A 23518-nucleotide genomic window follows, 5' to 3' on the forward strand; every position below is an offset into this window, starting at 1 on the left:
TAGGGGGCACTGTATGACTGATATTGTGGTGAAACCCCTCCCACAAGTAACCCCTCCCACAAGAAAAGTTCGAAATTTTGTGGGAAATAGCGGTTTACAGCTGTTTCCAACTGCCAAAAACCATGCAGCAGCTACATCACCTGCCAACAGAAAAATGTTCACTGGAGTTCCTCTTTAAATCTCGAATTTGAGTCCTTAGGGACGCGTAACTACTCGTGAGCCCATGCCTAATTCTCAGCATTACAGTTATTCTTAACGAATGCACTCCCTGGAAAGATGCCAGCCAGCCTCACTATTCTCACAATGTCAATCAGTGGGTGAATTAGCAAATAAACAAATAACTGTGAATCTCCCCATGAGGAGATGGAATAGTTCAAAACCTGACAGATCTGTCAGATTTCCCCTACCTACTGTAAGTGACAGCAACATAGGAACAAAAGCAACTTTTATAGGGCATTTTAATCTGGACAATATGAACATTTATATGTATTTATTTTAAATGTTAAATTTTTTTTTTTTGCAATAGATGTCCTTTAAAAAAATAAATGCACTCCAACACAGAGATGACTTATGGAAATGTATGTAAAACAATGATTTCACAGACATTGCAGTAATCTCTGCCCTTTGGAAAGGTCTGGCTGTGGATAAAAAAGAGCAACTCCTACAAAAATTGCATTTGCTGCCGAGGCCGAAACAACTCTTGCTTCAAACGTGGAGAATTCAGCCAAGAATTCACATGCTAAAATGCTTCAAGTTTTCCAGCATCCACACGTGGCGACTACACGGCAAGCAGCTTCCTAAGCCGGGAGCTGACAACCTCTAATTCATTTATGGATCACATCATTATAATCGCTATGCTGAGCCTGGTGAGAATGTTGGGGAGGGCCACAGACAACCGGGATAGGCAAAGCATACATGTCAAGTAGCCACAGTCTGTGAAAAATGACTCCTGTCAGCAGCGTAGGGGACAGTCTGCAAGCCCAGCGGAGGAAATTCTCACTTGTTAGCAAATGTCAGAAATAGAGTGTAAATAAAGTCAATAAAAAGACTGGATGTTACTGGCAGGGACTTCTTCATTAAGTCACTGAGAAAGTCAGAGCCATACTAACAAGAATGCTTGCAAAGCAGACTTAATGGGATCCCAAGGTGAGAGGGGTATGGAGGCTGACATGTTTATTTCTTTTTAAAGCACAACTGTAATGAGAGGTATACAGAGGCTGCCATATGTATTTCCTTTTAATCAATACCAGTTGCCTGGCAGCCCTGCTGGTCTATTTCTCTGCAGTAGTATCTGAATAACACCAGAAACAAGCATGCAGCTAGTCTTGTCAGATCTGACATTAATGTCAGAAACACCCGATCTGCTGCATGCTTGTTCAGGGGCTATGGCTAATAGTATTAGCGGCAGAGGATCAGCAGGGTTGCCAGGCAACTGGCAATGCTTAGATGGAAATAAATATGGCAGTTTCACTTCAGTTGTCCTTTAAATAATGCACATTGCCTGGCTGTCCTCTGCCTCTACTTTAAGCTCTAGACCCTGAACAAGCATGCAGATCAGGTGCGTTTTAGCCCCAAATAACACTGCGATCTATACAGCGCCCATTTTACTGCCCAGCAGCCAGTGCCCACATTTCTTACTACTATATTGACTGAACTTCCGTATACATTTTACACCTAAGCACTTAGTTGCCTGTCTCTAATACCTGAAAAGTACACAAAGACACGGCCATGTTTTCTAGACATCTATTGCCCTCATTCAATCTAGACGGCAAATACGGCATCTTTCCATGTGACACTCTTGTAGTGTAGTGTTGTGACTCATTTTGATTGGTCCATTTCCTGTCTGCATACATCTTCACAAAATAAGCATTAACCTTGAATTATTTGTGTTTTACTAACCATCAATAATTGCACATTTGTTCCAGTGAACCACCTTTCCTGATAGTACTTTTAGTTAACCTCTTGAGGACCCACCCTTTACCCCCCCTTAAGGACCAGCGCTGTTTTAGCTGATCTGTGCTGGGTGGGCTGTACAGCCCCCAGCACAGATCAGGGTGCAGGCAGAGCGACCAGATCGCCCCCTTTTTTCCCCACTAGGGGGATGATGTGCTGGGGGGGTCTGATCGCTCCTGCCTGATGGGTGTTGCGGGGGGGGGGGGCACCTCAAAGCCCCCCTCCGCGGCGAGATTCCCCCCCTCCCTCTCCTCCCTGTCCCCCCTGGTGATCTGGGCTGCACAGGACGCTATCCGTCCTGTGCAGCCAGTGACAGGCTGTCCCCTGTCACATGGCGGCGATCCCCGGCCGCTGATTGGCCGGGGATCGCCGATCTGCAGCAGCGCCGTACAATGTAAACAATGCGGTTTATTTCCGCTTGTGTTTACAATTAGCCTGTGAGCCGCGATCGGCGGCCCGCAGGCTATTCACGCAGCCCCCTGCCGTGAATTGACAGGAAGCAGCCGCTCGCGCGAGCGGCTGCTTCCTGATTAATTAGCCTGCAGCCAGCGACGCAGAACTGCGTCGCTGGTCCTGCAGCTGCCACTTTGCTGACGCGCGGTATGAGTGCGCGGTCGGCAAGTGGTTAAATTAATAATCTACCTGGTCAACCAGCCCCCTCCCCCCTACAAAGTATTTTGGCAAAGTGTTAATTGTCTAAGCAACTGCCTTAAAGTGGACCTGAACTCTTGCACAGGACAGAAGGAAAACCTATAGAAATGCCCCCTGTATGTATCTAAAGGGTTTAGCCTGTCTTGTTCCCCCTCATCAGAGACTAATCACCACTGTAATTTGATCCCTCAGGTGTGTCAGCTCAGGAATCTCCTCTGCCATGGCAGAACAGCTAATTTGAAACACAGGATGTTATCGATATGTCTTCTTCCATGAAAGCAGGAAGTAGACACACTGCAGATTTATTGCAGGATTTGTATCAGCTGTAAAGAAATGTTTTTCTTTAACCACTTAAGGACCACAGGCTCCTCCCCACCTAGTGACTAGGCTATTTTTTTTTTTTTACTAATAAGGCCAGCTTTAAGGCCTCGTTGCAGCGCCCTACAACCTGGCACACCAGTGACCCCACCCCTTTTTCTGCCCACCAACAGAGCTTTCTGTTGGTGGGCTCTGATCGCAGTATTTTAAGGTTATTATGCTGTTGCTTATCTTTTAGAGCAGAGAGGAAGTTCTGAGTTCAGGTCTGCTTTATGGAAACAATTTTTTTTTTTGAAAACCCTATGATCCCACTGTGAGAAAATGGAATAGTCCAAGACCGGTCAGATTTTACTACCTACTGTAAGTGACAGCAACATAAGAAAACATTATTTATAATGCTTATTTTTCTGGTACAAATCGAAATCTATGTATGTATTTTCAAACGATAATTTTTTTACTGTTACACAATCGTAGTTCTTAAGAGGTTACGACAAATATTGCAGCAGCAGACAGGAATTGTACCTAACGCAGCACATCGATTGGCAGAATTCAATTCATGGAAGTTCTGTGCTGCATAGTAGCTGGTACGAGTGTCACCGCATGATAAAAATACATTTGTGTGGGTTGTCAGGACACCAACACATACAGTAGCAGCACAAAGACAGCTTTTATATAAGAACTGAAAAGAGGGAAGGAATAGAAATTGGCAGCAGATTGTCACACTTGTGGCTGAAGCTAAACAAAACTGCAAATACAATCAGTGGTATGTTAATCATACCACAGCCTAAGAATAAATAAATCACCACATTGATGACAAATTGAGTTTTGTGTGATGAGGTTTTTGTTGGATGGTTAAGGGATATAAACAAGATGGATAGCTGTTCCAGCCTGCTTTATCATAATGCGAGATCTGGGTTATAGCATCATTTACTTAAAGGATACCCAAAGTGACATGTGACATGTGACATGATGAGACAGACATGGGTATGTACTGTGCCTAGCACACAAATAACTATGCTGTGTTCCTTTTTTTCTTTCTCTGCCTGAAAGAGTTAATATCGTATGTAAGTGGCTGACTCAGACAGGAAGTGACTACAGTGTGACACTCACTGATAAGAAATTCCCCTTTTTATCTCTTTCTTGCTCTCAGAAGCCATTTTCTGCTAAGAAAGTGTTTTATAGTTATAATTTCTTATCAGTGAGGGTCACACTGTAGTCACTTTCTGTCAAGACTGAGTCAGCCACTTACATACCTGATATTTAACTCTTTCAGACAGAGAAAGAAAAAAAGGAACACAGCATAGTGCTAGGCACTGTACATACATATGTCTATCTCATCATGTCACTTCGGGTATCCTTTAAAGAGACACTGTCGTGATATATAGGCGATTGCAGTAAATTATTCAGAATAGCCACTTTTATAGTAATTTTCCTGGTTTCAAGATCAGAAACACTGCCTATTTCTATATATTTTGTATATTGGTATGTACATAGGCAAGTCCCTAACTGTCACTTCAAGCAGTTCACAATCTAGTCCCTGCAACGGCACGGACTATATTGTCACTGGCTGGGATTCGAACTGTGGACCTAGCGCTGCAAGGTGACAGTGCTAACCACTACGCTACCATGCCGCCCAATCTACCTTTAATTCGGTTTGCAAGTTGCAGAAGAAATGCACATACAAGATCAAAAATGATAATAGCAAGCATGTCTCACTTGCCCAATGTTTCACTCCTCGGACATGGACCTTGGCCAGTGGGGGACATCAACAAGGGTAACATGGCAGGTCTGGTGTCCAAGCAAGGTTTGTGTGCAGGGTGATAAGGACGACGCGTATCGACACACAAGTGCGTCTTTGTCAAGACAATATTTGTCTTTTGTGTTGATCGATCAAGATGTAATGAGGCCCTGGGCAAGGTAGTAGATTTGGGCCCTCTTGTGGTCCTCTTGGTAAGCTGAAGTGGAAAGAGGTCAAAGAAGGTGGCAGGTGAGCCCACGAGGCCCCAAGCACCTGCCTAGCTTGCCTGGTGGATGATATTGCTCTATTCTCACTTTCGGTGTCCTTTAGTGCGGTCGTGCCCCACTGACTACATGTGGTGTGAACTGTACTGTTTGGTCTCTTTCTCACCAGATGTTTGCCAGTAAGGCAGAGAAATAGAAGAATCTCGACGCTCCTTCAGCTTGGGCGGTGTTCTCATTCCATTCATGGCTTTTATTCTGAAAGAGCACTTGTGCTATAAATGGTGCCGATGACAGTTTTGGAACGCAAAGTTCAACGCCCACAGAGTCGCATTTTTGCGGATTCTCTTTCTCTTTGTAAAAGACATCTGTCTCTCAATGCGTGGAAGGTGGCATTTATATGGTAAATGACAGAGCACTTCCAAAGTCAAACAGCATTATGGGTGTAGATTGAATTAGACCTCATTTTAAATTCACAGCTCAGAAGAAATTCTACAAAATGTCACAGGGAAAACGTTAATATCTTAGTCACCTCAGTGCTATGTAGACAATGAGAGGGGGGAAAAAGTAACTTTCAAACTGATGTAACCTTCAGTACACAAAGAGCTTATTCAGGTAAAATGCACTGTAAATTCCAAAACGTATTATTAACAGTCATAATTCTCATGAGGTGTGTGTGTGTGTGTGTGTGTGTGTGTGTGTGTAGGTGTGTGTGTGTGTGTGTAGGTGTGTGTGTGTGTGTGTAGGTGTGTGTGTGTGTGTGTAGGTGTGTGTGTGTAGGTAAGTGTGTGTGTAGGTGTGTGTAGGTGTGTGTGTGTGTAGGTGTGTGTGTGTGTGTGTGTGTGTGTAGGTGTGTGTGTGTGTAGGTGTGTGTGTGTGTAGGTGTGTGTGTGTGTGTGTAGGTGTGTGTGTGTGTGTGTAGGTGTGTGTGTGTGTGTGTAGGTGTGTGTGTGTAGGTAAGTGTGTGTGTAGGTGTGTGTGTGTGTGTGTGTGTGTAGGTGTGTGTGTGTGTGTGTGTGTGTGTGTAGGTGTGTGTGTGTGTAGGTGTGTGTGTGTGTAGGTGTGTGTGTGTGTGTGTAGGTGTGTGTGTGTGTGTAGGTGTGTGTGTGTGTAGGTGTGTGTGTGTGTGTGTGTGTGTGTGTGTGTGTGTGTGTGTAGGTGTGTGTGTAGGTGTGTGTGTAGGTGTGTAGGTGTGTGTGTAGGTGTGTGTGTAGGTGTGTAGGTGTGTGTGTAGGTGTGTGTGTAGGTGTGTGTGTGTAGGTGTGTGTGTGTAGGTGTGTGTGTGTGTAGGTGTGTGTGTGTGTAGGTGTGTGTGTGTGTGTAGGTGTGTGTGTGTGTGTGTAGGTGTGTGTGTAGGTGTGTGTGTAGGTGTGTAGGTGTGTGTGTGTGTGTGTGTGTGTGTGTGTAGGTGCAGGTGCAGGTGTAGGTGTAGGTGTGTGTAGGTGTGTGTGTGTGTGTGTGTGTAGGTGTGTGTGTAGGTGTGTGTGTAGGTGTGTGTGTAGGTGTGTGTGTAGGTGTGTGTGTAGGTGTGTGTGTGTGTGTGTGTGTGTGTGTGTGTGTGTGTGTGTGTGTGTGTGTGTGTGTGTGTGTGTGTGTGTGTGTCCGCGCACCCAATAGGAAAGAACATGCTTTATAACTTTAAAAAGAGAGGCGATGGCAGGCTTACTTCTCCTGATTAATCAAACAAGCATATAGGACTAATAAGTGTATTACACACAACAAAAGTCAAGACAACGCGTTTTGCGGGTATCCTCAGCTTCTTCAGGTAACTAACAAAAACATTTGCCAAGTAGTTGAGGGGAACGGATGTGAGCACCCTGGAAATAGGACAACACATCTTGCAGGTATCTTCAAGCTGCTCACACCAATTCACCTCAACCACTTGGCCCCTTTTTCAGTCATTGACCTGAAGAAGCTGGGATACCCATGAAACACGTTGTCTTACCTTTTGTTGTTTGCAAAAAAAAACTCCTATAAGTTTGAAACAAACTCAGGAAATGTGCTGCACCAATCAAATCGCTATAACGTGCTATGAATGCTAAGAACGTAATGCATTCAGAACAGAGAAAAGAACGGCTCATCAGCACCACCTGTTGTATCAATATATAACAATAATGTTATACATTTATACAGCAGGCTGTGCTGATGAGCCAGTCTTTTTCCTGATTCACTAGGAAAGGTGTGCCTTCCATTGCCTTTCTTTTTTAACAGCTTTATCAAACTTTGAGACACACATCTAAAATATTTTTGTAAGCTTTCCACCCCACTAAGGTCAAGTTGTTGCCCCACTCTCTTTAACCCCCCTCCTCCCATACTCACCAGATCCCCAAAATGATATTGATGTCGCTCTGAAGTTTCATCAGCTTCTGGAGAGGGGATAGTGCCTCATTGCATCATCCCAGCCTCCAATCACTCATCCTCGTGCAGCTGACTGTAGGGGAAGGATAGTTGTTATAGTCATTTATCCTCCCCTCTCCAGTATTCTAAGCGGCAGAGGCAGGAAGGCAATGTGGAAGTGACAAAAGGGTTCTTGGGATATGGCGTGGTGGGGTGTGGTCAAGAAAGAGTTGAAAGAGCACCGATCAAAGCTCAAAAGGTACTTGAGCTCGATGGACCATTCACCCGAATAGTAAGGTCACATGATTCCAGAGATAAAGACCGGCAGACGGGTTTGAGGAACAGCTACAAGAAGCTTCACCTGAAATTATGTTAACCTGTTTTGTACTGTTGTAACTGTCATTGTACACACATGCGGTTGAGTTCCCAGCCAAGCAGTGGGTTTAATTCAATGAATGGGAGGTCGTGCGAGCTGAACAAATGCTGCGAGGACTTCAAGGTGAGTTACCACAACAATAGCGGTTAGGCATAAGCATTCCATTAAGTCAATTCCCTTTTACCTCTACCTACAATATGTTCAGGTGATAAAGTAAAAGTTTATCTACTTTGAGGAAACAGCTACAAGATCAAAAGCCAAATATACTTTGTACATTAGATTAGTGAAATAGTAAAAGTGTCAGCACACAAAAACAGTGCTGGCTTATATATCATCGAAAGACTCAAACCCGTTCAATAGAGCAGAGTTGAGCCTAGGCGGGGTCATACTGGCGAATGCTGCAGGTGTCCAGATATGTCATCATTATAAAAAAAAATCAATAAAACAATCCTGGGGCGAGAGAAGGACAGTTTCAACTGAAAAAAACAGTTTGCAAAGGACAGAGGACAACACGCCCATGTTGTAAAAAGGACAGATTCTGATAAGTGAATCACGTGGCATGCCACTCTTTATCAAGGTGTTCAAGCTTGCCTGAGGCCTACACATGTTTAGTGATGGTCATACCTAGGAGAACTCATGGAGAAGCATGTGATCAGTTTGGCCAGGTGATAGATATGGAAGTTTCTGATTGGCTAGTCACGATCAAGTGCTAAAGCAGGGTGTGATCAAAGCAAATCAGAGCTTTGCAATCTAACAACTGATCAAGCAAATCACATGCTTCTCCATGAGTTCTCCTAGACATGACCATCACTACACGTGTTATGGCCTTGACCAAAATATGGCTGCCTGCATACGTTTGTGGTGAAATAAATATCTGTAAAGAAACACCGGTGCAGAAAATATGGACAAGAATTGTTCTCTGTGTTTAAAGCAAACCTGTAATGAGGAAACTTACTTCAGGTTTGATACTTGCCTAAGAAAAGGGGAGGCTCTGGATACTATGAAGCCTTCCTGTTCTTCCATACTCGTTCCTGTGCTGTTCCCTGTTAAACTTTCTCATTCTTCTAGTGCTTCGGTAGTCTTTAGCCAGGCTTCAGAAGTATTTGCGTCCCTGAGTATTTCCTAAGGCGAGTGCATCAGTACCGCGTACATGCAAGTCCCAGCTTGCACATGCACAGTATGGATCCACTTGCCTTCAGAAGTATTTGGGGACAAAACTACGTCTGATGCCTGCCGTATCACTATCGAAAACAATATTCGACCTGGCAGGCAGCAGAAGTTTAACGGGGGGATGGTGCAGGGAAGATTGCCAGCATGTAGGAAAGGGAAGACTATAGTATCAATAGCCGTCTCTCTTCTTTGGTAAATCACCTTAAGCGAGTTTCCTTACTTCAGGTTTACTTTAAGTCAAATAGATCTCTACAGGAAAGCAGTGATGCAGAACACGATATCTCTTATACCGTTGGTGATAACCGCAAATGTATAATGTGCTTTGTTCATATTATCCTTTGTAACCAATCAGGTTCTCCATTTCATTCCCTCTTACTGACCGTGAGGAGTAACGGAATATCTGACTGGTGCCATGGGAACAAAAAAACTTGTCTTCAAGCACTTTAATTAATTACTCTCTAAAGGTGCAAATCTCTGTGAAGGTCAATTTCCCCTCCTCAGCGACCAGGAGTTCATGCAAACATAATAACAACAGTAACTGCTGTCTGTTTTGGTTGCTAATACTGTGGAAAGTGGTTAGAAACTTTTGGTGGTTTAAACGTCTCTCCTTCATTGAAAAGATTTGACCTTACTCTTTGTCCTTGTGCCCTTCGTAGCGCTTCATTGCTTCAGTACGGAAACTGGTAGTCTCTGGGATAGCAAATGATAGACAACAATAAAAACATATTGGGGATTGTAGCTTTTGTCACCCTACACCCTACAAAAAAATGTTCAATTGTTTGCCATCTCAGGTCCCTCTTGAAAAAGATTTCAGGACTTCCTGTCTGGGCAGGAAGTAATGGAAATTCTCAGAGATGACACACAATAGCAATAAAATTTTAACAGTGGTTCTCTCTTCTTTCCAAACCTAAAATAGAACATCATTTTCAATGACTTATACATACTGCACCACGGAATATGTACATTGTAAATCGATAATAAAAATACTGTAAAAAAGTTGTAGAAAATGCTGTAATTGTGCTGTAATTTTGAAAAAAAGGAAGAAAAAAATACAGTGCATAGATCATCATAAATTCATAGATCATCATGTACTCCTCAGAGCCGTCTCCCTCACTCCTCCCCTTTCCCTCTAGTCCCAATCAAGCTGAGGCATGGCATCAGACTAACAGCAATGATATGCTATTAGTCAGCAGGCAGGCGTGGCTTCTCCTGACGGAGCAATCAGCCTTCTACCTGTATGCCTACGTAGACTAATTCAGGTACATTTCAGACTGACTGGGACTGAGCAGGCAACTGTAGTTTGCTGTGGAAAAGGTAAAAAAAAAAAAAAAACAACCAAAACTTTAAACTAATGCAGTAGGTACAATTTTTTTTTTTTATAGAACTTTTTATTCACAGTTCTTTAAAATTGTGTCTCGTTTGGTGCAAATGAAAAGACTGCATCAGAACTGGAGCTTTAGCTAAGGATGCTTGTAAACCTGTAAAGACTGGACAGACAGAATTAGAACTGTAAGAATTATAATGTGAAGTAGGGCTTACTCACGGGATTTGAAAAACCTTTGACCACTTGTCGTTGCTTGAGGTTGGTCTCTCCATCCAGGTTAGCAGTTTCTATGTGACAAATCCCGTTCTGATCAGAAGAATAGAGCAATAGTATGTCTGCTGGAATGATCTCATTACAAAACAACTTGACAAAGTCGCCAACACGCACATCCTTCCAACACTTTTCCACAAAGGCTTGCTCATCCCTTAAAAACAGAAAAAGAGACATGTTTCAGATGGATTATTTTTCAGTACATATAGACAAAGCCAGTATACAAATAAAACCATTAGAAAGATAGACTCATGTCCTTTCAAAATTCGGAGAAACTGGTTTACTGTTGTATACACAAGCTGGGTGGTTCTCAGCCAAGTTGGCCAATCGGGCCGATGCCACTACCAAGAACCTCGCATGGGTAGGGCAATGGCAACGCAACAATCTATTTAGATGGTTGCGGTAGCGGTGCGGCGTGCATGCCCTTATCGGTCAAAATCTAGTGACACACTTCCTGTCCAGCAGGGAGCAAGTCACTGAGCGCGAGGGGCTAAACCAATAACCCTGTTGGAAAACTCTGCCACAGGATGAATGAAATAGGAAATGCTGCGGTGCGATTTTCCTGTGGTGGGCTCTCATGCTGTAGAAAAAAAGTATTTACTTATAAGACAGTTGCTTAAAGCTGGGAATACATAGTTAGTTTTTGAGGTGATTAGATGGTGCGGTAGATCATTTCCGACATGTTCGATCTCTTGATCGATCGTTTTGCCGTTCGATTCCTGATAGAAGGGAATGGAAAAAGGTAAGGAAAACGAGCGGAAGATAACAGAATCAACTGCAGAATCGAGCGGCAAAAACGATCGAGAGGAGAATCGAGCGCCAGAAACGAACCGTGTATTCCCAGCATTAGAAAGAGAAATGCTTATATAAAATACACCCTAGTGCCTCAAATGCACAGTCATATTTATTAAACAAACCCTTCAGTAATTTAAGTCTAAAGTAGCAAACAACAACAAAAACAAAACAAAAACAATCTGCCTTTCTAACTAAAAAACCTAAAACAGAACAAAACAAAAAATACATAATAGCACACATTCCATCAGTCAAGTTTTTACAATTACTGACTCATTCATCCGTACCAGGAGCTCGTTAACAGGACTAGCAAATAGGCGGCAATAAATATTATTTGCACTGTATTGTTTCCAAATAAATATGCAAATGATATGAATCATACAAGTCAGAGCCTTTCAGGTTGGTGTTGTATTTGGCATAGTAAACTAATTTCTAATGCTAATCTTAATGGTGACATCAAGGACAGACTCTTTACCAGTAATGTCCTTAAAACCAGATCGGTTGTTCTTTTTTGGGGCTTTAAAATAATATGTTTGATATTCAAAAGTATACCACTACTGTTATATTTATTATTAGGCACTTGTTAACAGTGGCTTTACTGCCTAATCATTAATCTTAAAGGGACACTTAAGTCAAACAAAAAAATGAGTTTTACTCACCTGGGGCTTCCAATAGCCCGCTGCATCTGTCCGGTGCCCTCGCCATCTCCCTCCGATCCTCCTGGCCCCGCCGGCAGCCACTTCCTGTTTCGGTGACAGGAGCTGACAGGCTGGGGACACGAGTGATTCTTCACGTTCCTGGCCACAATAGCGCCATCTATGCTGCTATAGCATATATCATATACCATATAGCAGCATAGAGGGTGCTAATGTGTCTGGGAACGCGAAGAATCACTCGCGTCCCCAGCCTGACAGCTCCTGTCACCGAAACAGGAAGTGGCTGCTGGCAGGGCCAGGAGGATGGGAGGGAGACAGCGAGGGCACCGGACAGCTGCAGGGGGCTATTGGAAGCCCTAGGTGGGTAAAACTCATTTTTTTTGTTTGACTTAAGTGTCCCTTTAAGCAGCAATGTATAGTTGATCAGACTTGACACAATTTAAACAGATTAGATGCTAAGAGTTGGGAGACGATGCGCATTGGATGTTCATTTTATGTAGCTCAGAAGTGGACCAATCAAAATCATCGGTCACTGTACTAGGTTGGTTCAATTCCAAGCCGCCTACATTTGCATTAATATAACATACAATTTGCGTCAAGTCAGATTTATTAGCCTTTCGCTGACTAATTCTAAATATAGATTAATTGATTTAAAAAAAAAATGAGATAACTTCATTGAAGCTGCTAATGAGTTAAAAGTGCACTGCTTTTGAGCTCAGCTGGCAGAACGCGCTGTGCTGTAAATTCTTGGAATGCTTTGATCTCTCTCTACTACTAGCAGAAAATAGACACTGAAAGCAGAAGCTGTCGTCTCACACTGTCTCTAGTGACAAGTGGTTATAAATACATTACAGCAATACTAATAAGCAGCCAGCGCCAGGAAATGTATCAAATAAAAAATAAAAAAAATACCTAAAATAAATTGGCCTGGAGGACCTGCAAGCCTCCAAATAAACTGGCTGCTAAGGTTTAAACAGTTAACTCAGATCTGCTCCCATCGGTAGTGTTATTAGTGGATTGCAATCATATTTCTGCTGGAAAGTGGGTTGGGAATTAACCTTGTTTTTCGACAGAGAATGGCCAACGAGGTGTAAAGAATTCAACTTCCAATCAAATTTAATGCAAAATGCATGTAGCCTGAAATTGGGCTAATTCAGAATAGGTGTAGCTTTCAATTGAATCAATCAAAATAATCTAAAACTACTACATTTCATTGGTCTAATTCCAAGTGTGTAAAGTTGTGTACATCTATGTGCAACTACAGCAGTTTATAGTAAAAACTGACAATGATTGTGTGTCTGCACTGGTGTCAGTGAGATGCACATCATTCTGAACTGATACCTCTTTTTATGCAAATGTCCGCAGCTTGAAAATGGGCCAATCAAACTATACCTTGGTGAGATTCGATTGGCCATTTTCAAGCTGTCTTCATTTTTATACAAAGTTTGCATAATCCTGCATCAACTACTTTTTTACTATTTTTATCTCAATGACCATACCTACTGGTGCCCCCCGATATTTGGAACTGACCATGCCCTTGGGAACAGTAGTTTGCCAAAACAGATCTTCCCGGCCAATAAATATGTAATTTTCCCACCACAGATAATCTATCCTAACCTACATCCAACCATAGTACTTCCCCATGCTTCGCTGTCCTTTGTCTATACAAATAATAGAGTACAGTCGCCTGAACCAAGAGTCCAGAGTGATTGTATGTAAAAGGACCACTCCATCAAAAAAAATTCAGCAATTAAAACCTGACAGGTTTTGGACTAGTCATTTACCTCATGTGGGATTTTCAGGGTTTACTTTGTTTTCAAAAGTATTTCCTGAATGGCAGGTTCTAACAGGACAAAACAGTGTGCATGTGATTTAGGGAGGCTGGTTGGGATCTTACCATTTTGGCAGTTAAACTGCCGTTAAGGAAATGCTTTTGAAAACAATGAAAACCCTGAGAATCACCATGAGGAGAAGGACTAGTTCAAAACCTGTCAGTTATGTCCGATTTTATCTGCTTAGTTTTTACACTGGAGTGGTCCATTAACCTTGCCTGTTGGTTGATCATTTGTGATATGCACAACTTGAAAGAGCCCCTTTATCATCCATGTCTGCTGCTATTGGTGGAAACAAATTCAGGAGCACTCTGGACCATGGTGGAGCAGCAACTAGCAGAATCAATAAAGCTTTACTTGTTCAATATTTATTACTTGGGATTTTCCCACAGTGGAACTTCCTGTTCACATTTGTTCTCAATTATCATGCAAGAGACGGGACAGCAAACAAGCCAGTGATAAGTAATAATAAACAAGAAAGTGGACATAAAATAAAACTGTGGATTTTGGTATTTTTATTTCCTTATTGTTCTCACCCTATACACCATAAAGTACTGGTCCCTTTATAAACCATCTGCATCTATTGCTGGAAACCAGTTCAACAGACATTTCAAGTTCTCCAACCATGGGCATGTAATCTACACTTTTATATTCTTTTTAAATTCGTTGTGCTGTGTACAAAAGACAGCCAGTCTTCATCTATACTGTACCGACACCGCTTAATGTTTCATTGGAGTTACTTCATGAAATCGCGGTAATACTGCCAAGCACAGACAGCGCATGGCAGTATTACCCTTATTTCCGTCCGCAAGTTACGCTATTAGCACGACCTGTGGTACTCTGGTAGTGCGACAGTTACTACGGTAATGCGCGTTACCGTTAGTAGCGTGCATATAATCATTAAAATAAACAAGTAGTTAGTGCTGTGCACTATGAGTAGCAACGAGTACACAGCTACTCTTCATCGAAATTTAAATTAGATAGTGCTGGCCCCCAGTAGAGGGGGGGGTGAACTTGCCTATGCTGCCGTCTATAGTCAATGCTTTCGACCCATCACTCCACTATTTCCTCCTTCTGGGTTTCCAGGAGGAAGTAATGGAGTTAGGTGGACTCGCGCATACACAGTATGGAGCGGCCCATCTTCAGAAGCACTCAGGCTTCCAAAGCTCCCCACGCAGCGGCAGAGAGCAACCCCTGACCCATCAGTCGGAGACTAACGTGGGTGGGACAGTGCAGGAACGACGGGACCAGGAGAGGAACAGGAAGGCTCTATAGGACCCACAGCCTTCCCTTTCCTTAGGCAAGTATATTTTTATTTCACTTCAGACTCCCTTTACCTCCTTAGCAGTAATCCCGTGCCAGGCTCGGGACGGAAAGCCGCAGAAAAGGGTGGTAATCCTGTGCCTGAGTGAGTTTCATGCAGGAGCTCCTGCAGACCTCTCTGAGGGCCCAATCACACTAGAGCGTTTTGCCCCAATTTCGGCAAAATGCTCAAACGCTAGCACTTTTTAAAAGCGCTAGTGTAATAAAACCCTGTGGGCCCGTTCTTACTTGGGTGATTTGCGCTAATCGCCGCAAATCGCGAAACGCAAACATGTCGCCTGCATCATTTTCAGGCGATTTCCCGGCGATCGTGTTTCAGTGCTATAGAAGCGCTGAACGCGATCGCGGAAAAATCGTTGCAGTGTTCAGTGATCAGCAAAAATCGCCGGCGTTTTGCGTTTCTAAGTGTGAATGGGTCCTGAGGTATGTTTTTCTTCTTGTTTTTGGGGTCTAAAAGCTTGTGAAAATTTTTTATGGCTTTTAGACCTTCAGGGCAGGCCTCGTTCACATCAGGGCCATTTCTGTGCGCTTTTCACAGCGCACTGCCCTGTGCGTTCAGCAAGGCATTTATTTTCCCATGTAATTAAATGTAGCTGGTTTACATCTATGTGCTGCGCTGAGAAGTGTTACAAAAACATAGGGTTGCGTGCATTTCTGTGCGCTGAGCTGTAAAGTAAATCGGTGCGCTTTTTTAGCGCATAGAAGCACATAGAAGAGCATGTGTTTTTTGCCCCTAATTGAAAAAAAAATACAATTACATATAAAAACAAAGCTTTATTGACAACTGCTAGTGCTACAATAAGAAAAACGTACTTTAAAGCAGCGCAGCGCAACGCACAAAAACGTGCACTAAAGCGCGCACAAGCGCATGTGTTTTTTACCACGCGCTTTCACATGTTTCTCAGTGCAGCAGATGTGAACGACGCCTCAATCTGGAAATAATCATAACGCCAGGGAGGTTAAGCACAGCAGAGCCCACAAACAGCCTAAAGCTGGCCACTAACTGTCCAATTTCTAGCGAAAAATCGTTTGCGCGATCAAAAATTCGGATTGGATCGGTTGAAAATAATCTCAGTTGATGGGCACAATCCATTATGAACGATTATAAAAATAGTCGTCCGATTGGATTTTTGTCAAAACAAAATTTGGATTTTCTTGATTGCTTCTGATAGACAGGAAGCAAAGATTGGTTCGTTGATGGTGCAGTCAACGATTTTTCTTCCGATCAGAATTTGATGGGTCGAACGATTTTTCGCTAGAAATTGGACCATTAGTGGCCACCTTAAGACGTGGGCTTTCAGTACTGTGAGTACTGCCGGCAATTTGTGCTGGTTGGTGCAGACTGCTTTTTAGTTCAGTTCCGGATAACTAGGGCGCTACTGCACCTTGTATTCTTCTATTACACTGCTAATATAAGAAGTTCTATATCTGTAAGCCCCAGTGACCCCATTTACTGCCCTGGGATAAGAGCACCAGTACATTAGGTTAGAATATTCACACATCTGCATATGACACAGCAGCGTATCTGTGCTCAGATCTGGCTGACACATCACTCAGATTAAAGGCGATGTCAAGCAAAAAGAAGTATTTTTAAAACGGTGTATTAAGTGGTGAAAACCCCCTGCCAGACTGGTACTGCAGTGAGATTGCGGAAACACGTCCTCTTCAATCCACATTTCTGAATTCCTAACTGCTTGTGATTACTGAACGGTGTCTTGAAAGATTTGCATACAGTGCTGCAAGCAGTTGTTACAGGAAGATGTTTAGTAGGTCACTATGTGGATGTCCTCATTACATGCGTCACAGAGAAAAAGGAGATTACTTGTAGATAAAATGAAGGCGCGGACCCTGTGTACATAACAGCAAGGCAGAAACGAAACTATAGATAGAACAGATTTACAAGCTACCATTTCCAATTCTATTATTACTATACTTAAAAATGGGCAACACTCAGTGCAATTTGCCTTCTTAAAACAGAAGGTATTTGTGATAATTCAGCTTTAAGTGAACATTTGTGCTTACCCACAATGCACCGCTACTGAATATGCAAATTATCTCTATGCCCCTGAAGCCAAGCTTACACCCAGAACCGCTGGTGTCTAGCAAGCCTATAGCTTTAAATTTTACAGAGCCACATCAACCCAGCATGCAGACAGCCCGTTTCAGGCTTTTGATCCTCATCAGTGCATGGCAGGGCTTGATATGGCTCTATGGGATAGGGCTTGGACCAGTACGACAGAATACACATGGAGTACGGGGTGACCTCAATATGGAGGTCCAAATATGTATTTATTGGACACCAAAAAGGACGTTTCGTGGGACTTGCCTGCTTCCTCAGGTCAATATAACAATGTCTAAAAACAAGGATATAAAAGCGCTCACAGTCCGTTTTATATGCTTGTTTTTAGACACTGTTATATTGACCTGAGGAAGCAGGCGAGTCCCACGAAATGCATCATCCATTTTGGTGTTCAATACATATTTGTTCAAACCTCCATATTGATTTATTCCATATACATCCTGTCCTTAGCATTTGGAGGGGCTTCCTTCCACTTTGTATAGTCTGAACCCCTTGTACCAGAGGTACCCCCAGTGACAACACACCCAGTGGTTCCTTTTTTGGGTAAGCGCGACCCACCAGATCCAAAGGAAGAGATTAGATCCGCATGGAGGCAGAATACTCAACGTGCTGGTTACAGTAATTGTCTATTAGCAACCCACCTTTGTAAGTAGTATTTGTTTGAATTACTATACGCCTACATCCATCATATTGGCTCCCCTGGTGTTCTCTATTTCTCTCTTTACTTTCCGGTACCTGGAGTTCAGAATTTTCTTTACCATCCTCCATCTGTAGGACACCCTACACTGTCTTGTTGAAATGTCTAATTTCCTTAACTACAAACTTGGTCCATAAGAACGGTAAACTAGTGGAAAACTGTTCAACAGGAAAGGCAAAGAGCAGTACACTCCTGAGGTAAATACCATTTTCAAAAGGCCTGTAGCAATGGCAGCCTAAGATTTCTCTTAGTGCAGGTTTCCATTAACCTAAATACTTGTGTGACAGATTCTGCCTACGTCTGAATCACAAATGCTGCATGTTAGTTAGCTACAAGACGGGCGAGACAAGACTCTACAGTGCAGTAGATACAGTAAACTGAAGTAAAAAGGGTTTAGTAACCACTAAAACCTTACCGAGCAGAGTGAATTAAAATTGGTATTTTATTAAAGGGGCACTATGGCGAAAAATTTAAAATGTGGAAAAAAAGTACTTCTTACTTGTATATGTTTGCAGAGTAAAAATAAGCCATAAATTACTTTTCTCCTATGTTACTGTCACTTACAATAACATAGTAGTAGAAATCTGACAGAAGTGACAGGTTTTGGACTAGTCCATCTCTTCATAGGGGATTCTCAGGGATTTATTTATTTTCAAAAGCACTTGCTCTGTCCAACTGCCAAAAAACTGTAGCGAGCAGGAAAACTGGCCAGCATCATTGTTTAAATCATTTTTAGGGAATATCTTTAGAAAGAATAAAAGCCTTGCTGAGAATCCCCTATGAAGAGATGGACTAGTCCAAAACCTGTCACTTCTGTCAGATTTCTACTACCTACTGTAAGGGACAGCAACATAGGAGAAAAGTAATTTATGGCTCATTTTATTCTGGAAAAAATGTACTTCTTATTTGTCTATGTTTGCACTTATTTTAAATTTTTTCGCCATAATGCCACTTTAAGCCGGTTAATAACAAAAGAAAATCTTGGTAGAAAGCCATTGTGCCATATCAGAAAGAGGGAGGAGTACTCACTCGAGATGCAAGAGACAACACACTAAATATTGCAACTAGTATGTAGAACAAACAGCAGGCTGGCACTACAGTGTTTCAAAGGCTGAGCTGGTGCAGCTTGTGGTGAAAGTACCGCTCCCTCCCTTCTTCAGCCAAGTTGAAGCGTGCTCTGGCACACAGATATGAACTGATTGAAAGGGTAGGCAGAGAGTAGAGAAATCGGCACTACTTCATACGGAGGCTGCCTCAAGCGTGAAACGGCCGTAAGGCATCAGCACCCGAGCACCCACCACTCACAATACACCCAACCACCCTACCTTCCCCCTAAGGGTATGTTTTTTACTTATTGTGCAACTCCATATGTTTGCAAGATGGTTTTTATCTGATCAATATAACTAAATAAATAGCCTATGAAGTAGTGCCGATTTCTCTACTCTCTGCCTACCCTCACACTAAATATTGCCCTGGTCTCTAATTGGACAAGTGTTGGATGTTACTCCTACAGTAGACAATATTAAGGATCATTTTTTATTTTGTTATAGTGGTGCAGGTCATGGTCTCACACTGACAGTGAGCAGAGGATGGAAAGGGGACATTCCTGGTTGTCTTAGATGACACCAATGACATTTTTCCAGGAAATTCCATGTCCTAGGCACAGTCAAATATGTTAATAATCATAATATTCCGAACATTTGTATAGCGCTTTTCTCCTGTCGGATTTAAAGCGCTCAAGAGCTGCAGCCACTGGGATACGCTCAAGACCCTGCAGTGTTAGGGAGTCTTGCCTAATGACTCTTTACATAACCCTAGCCAGGATTCGAACCCTGGTCTCCCATGTCAAAGGCGGTGGCCTTAACCAGTACACTATCCAGCCACTACTTTGGAATGTCAAAGTCTAGGCAAGTTTCCACAAAAATGAACGCCCAACGTGATTTGGAAATTGGGTGCCGCCATAGACCGCAATGTTAACTGCGGCTATAGTGCTGCCCAGTGGGTAATTTGGCTGCCGGTGCAATTAAGCATTGTACAAGTGTGTTGAGGCAGATGAGTGCCACCCCCACAGCCCGCAACCTGTCCTGGACAGTGTGTCACTCAAACATGGCTGGTTGTGACCAGTGATGTCACTTCCTGTAGGGAAAGGATTCCATGCTATGCAAATGAAGTGTTCACAAGAAATGGTTTACATTCTATTCTGATACAGCACCCATCCTGCACTCCTGCACTATTACTGCACCCCTAGCTGGTATGCTTGGTACCCAGCACTTGCATTACATAACAGATGTGTAGCTGATTGTTTAGAGCTGCTCCACAGTTCATAGTCCTCTGTAGTCTTTCCTAATAAAGGAAGTACATGTAAATCAAATAATGGAAACAATGAATAATAAGTGCCAAGTGGACCAAAATGAATGTCATCACCAGACAAAGGCAAGGTTGTGTAAGAAACTGAGCAGATCATTACAACCTGCAATTAGCAAACTTACTGAAGAAAACACAGTAACTGGAGGGGAGGGTGCATATCAGGCAGACTTTGCACTCTCCCAGTGCTGGAATCTCAGTTCTCCTCCCAGATCCCAAACACATACTGATAGGTGAACTGGTCTGTCTCAGATTGGCCCTAAACTGTGGCCTGGACCTTAGGGAATACATCATACTTTGGCCCATGGGCCAAATCTGGCCCGCAGAGCCATGAAATTTGCATTATGTTTGGCCCAATCTAGATCACCAGGAAAGCTATACAGGAGGTTAAGTCCTAGATCACCAGGGAAGCCATATACAGGAGGGGGTGCACTAGACACAATGGAACTTCATAGGGGAGGGAGGGGGTCCATTAGACACCAGGAAACTGGATAGGTGAGAGAAAGGAGGCATTAGACACAGGGAACTTTATAAGGGAGGTAGGTGGCCACTAGATATTGAGGTTGGCTCATGACTTGGTCCCAATATTTTTTTTTACAATAATTATGTATACATGAATTAGTCAGTGTTTGCCCATTGTAAAAACCATTGTCACCCTGATTTACTTGTTTTCTGGAATCTATTACAGGTGGCAACATCTTTATTACTGGCAGGTGCAGCTCTGCGGAATGCTCATTTACTGAGAGATCTAAAGCCAGTAGAAAATATAGCTGGTCTGTCAGAATGCTACACAATAAACAGCATAGGCTAAGCCTCAGTTGTAGGGTAGGGCTACATACCAATATATAGCAATATATAGCTATAGGAAGGGTTTCTGATGCTGATGAAACCGGGAACATTGCTCTATAAAGCCGCATCTACACGAGTAGATGCGGTAGCGATGCTCCTTATCAGCTGATGCGGCTCGATTGATAAGATCCGACAGGACGGATCTCTGCACCGCCAATTCCCTGCTCGCTCCCCGCGAGGGGAAAGTGGCAGGGAATCGAGCGGAAGATAAGTGGCGCCGGCGGGGACGAGCGGGGAATCAAATGCGGCGCGCGAGCGGGGACGCGGCGGGCACGCGGAAGAGGCGATCCGGCGGCTAATCGAGCCGCCGGATCGCTGCAATCTCTTATGGTGTAGACGGGGCTTTAGTGCGTATGCTGAATAATTGACTGCATTCTACTTTATGTCGTTATAGTTCCTTTATAAAACTGATGCAATCTTTTCTAACAGAACTTACACAAAAAAAGTGAACAATACATGAACTCCTCTACAGTGCAAACTTTCAACAACAAAATAGAAATGACTAGCTACCATATACTGTATGTCGGTTTGTATCTTTGCGATCAACATGCTACACAAAAGTGCTCTACTTTTTTTTTTGTATTTGATTTTACCTTTTTCATTGCTTATATCAGCTTGACATTTAATGGTGTGTCAGAAATAAATACAACACCATATGACTGCTATCCAGATGTAAGGCAGAACACAAAGGCAAGGAGACAGCCTTGTCCAAGTGCTGCTTGCAGGAAGCTGACGTGTTCTGAATGTCACTATAGAAAAGCAGCAGAAAGGTAAAGAAGAGATAGTAACTAGGACAGAGGGCCATTGTCAGCAAAAGGAGAAAGATAAAGTCAGATAAAGAAATGCAAAAAAAAAAGTAATAAAAACCTCCAAGGAAGTCGATCATTCTCCAGGCACAGAAGTCCTTTTCTTTGCCTTAATTACATACTATGTGATCTCAGGAAAGTTCTAGCATTATACAGAGCATTCCGTAACCACTCATTTTATGCAAACTTTGCAACATACTTTAATAAAGAGTAATTATGGGACTTTGTTAAAACTAATAAAAAGTAAATAAGTATTTATGTTCTGTCTGGGTTCAGTCTCTAAAGACGTAAGAATGCTGCAGAACATGGGAAAGGGATGTACAGACCGACATGACAGCCACGTCTCTGCAGAGCCAGACTTCAGGGCATGTTCACACTATGGGCTGCGCTGTCAGTTTTCTCGCACTGCACATAGTGTGCGATCCGCATGGTAACATGAAAGTCCATAGACTTTCGCACTAAATCGCATTTGTAGATGAGTTCTGTAGTGGGAATGAGCCCTGAATGTTTCACCTGATCGTTCCACCAAACGTAACCACTTAAAGGGATACTGTAGGGGGCTTGGGGGAAAATGAGTTGAACTTACCTGGGGCTTCTAATGGTCCCCCGCAGACATCCTGTGCCCACGCAGCCACTCACCAATGCTCCGGCCCCACCTCCAGTTCACTTCTGGAATTTCAGACTTTAAAGTCTGAAAAACACTGCGCCTGCGTTGCCGTGTCCTCGCTCCCGCTGATGTCACCAGAAGCGTACTGCGCAGGCCCAGTATGGTCTGTGCCTGCACCACGCGCTCCTGGTGACATAAAGGTAAACGAGGACACGGTAACGCAGGCGCAGTGGTTTTCAGACTTTAAAGTCTGAATTTCCAGAAGTGAAGCAGAGGCGGGGCCGGAGCATCGGTGAGTGGCTGCGCGGGCACAGGATGTCTGCGGGGGACCATTAGAAGCCCCGGGTAAGTTCAACTCATTTTCCCCCGACCCCCTACAGTATCCCTTTAAGGACGGCACTAATTGAAACCTATGCCCTGTTTTGATGCTGATCTGGCTGCCAGGGCGTAGATTTCAATTCACAGATGTTGTGCGTTCTTGTCGCTTTCGTCGCTCCCGACGATCTCACAGCTGTCTCCCCTCCGCAGCTCACTCACTCAGCCGTCTCTATAACAGCAGAGCCCTGTGAGCGGGTCAGAAGTTGATTTCATCGGCTTATGGCCCTGTCTATCGACGTAAGCAGCTCCCATTGGCTTACATTAAGAGACAAGGTCAGGAGCTTTCATTGGCTCCTGACCGGCTCACAGGAACTCTGCCATCATAGAGAGGGGTCTGGTTGCCTAGCAACAATGTAAACACATATTCAGCAGCTCAGCGGAGCTCAGCTATTAGGGTTATAACGGCGATTGCTGCTAGAAGTGGGTTATACCACTGAAAACTATGTAGGCAGCAGTTATGGTTGTGAAAAGAAAGTTAAAAAAAACACCCTTAACAAATGGATTAGCCTCCCAGCCGTCATCCATCACTATTTAAAATACATGTTATATTGATGAAACCATTCATTTAAAAAAAAAACTTTTTACCCTATTTTACAAGGATGTTTAATAGTTTATGCATAAACCACTTTTTTTTTCCTAATTCGTGAAAGAACCCGTTTAAGTGGTTAAAGACAAGCTGAACTGAAAAATAAAAGTCAAAATAAACACACACATCATACTTACCTCCCATGTAGTTTACCCATCCATCTCTTTCTACTCTCTTGTATCCGGTTTGT

General features: G+C 43.1%; 1 protein-coding gene across 2 annotated transcripts in view; it reads right to left on the reverse strand.

Annotated features, from left to right (window-relative positions):
- Nucleotides 1–23518, reverse strand: part of ATP10B (ATPase phospholipid transporting 10B (putative)) — a 312037-nt gene that overhangs the window by 84866 nt on the left and 203653 nt on the right. For both annotated transcript variants that reach the window (XM_068277816.1, XM_068277817.1), the window contains one exon: nucleotides 10308–10512. In XM_068277816.1, coding sequence (XP_068133917.1) covers nucleotides 10308–10512 — 205 coding nt within the window. The remainder of the gene's footprint in view (nucleotides 1–10307; nucleotides 10513–23518) is intronic.

The sequence above is a fragment of the Hyperolius riggenbachi genome, chromosome 3 (genome assembly GCF_040937935.1).
Source record: "Hyperolius riggenbachi isolate aHypRig1 chromosome 3, aHypRig1.pri, whole genome shotgun sequence".
Classification (NCBI taxonomy): domain Eukaryota; kingdom Metazoa; phylum Chordata; class Amphibia; order Anura; family Hyperoliidae; genus Hyperolius; species Hyperolius riggenbachi.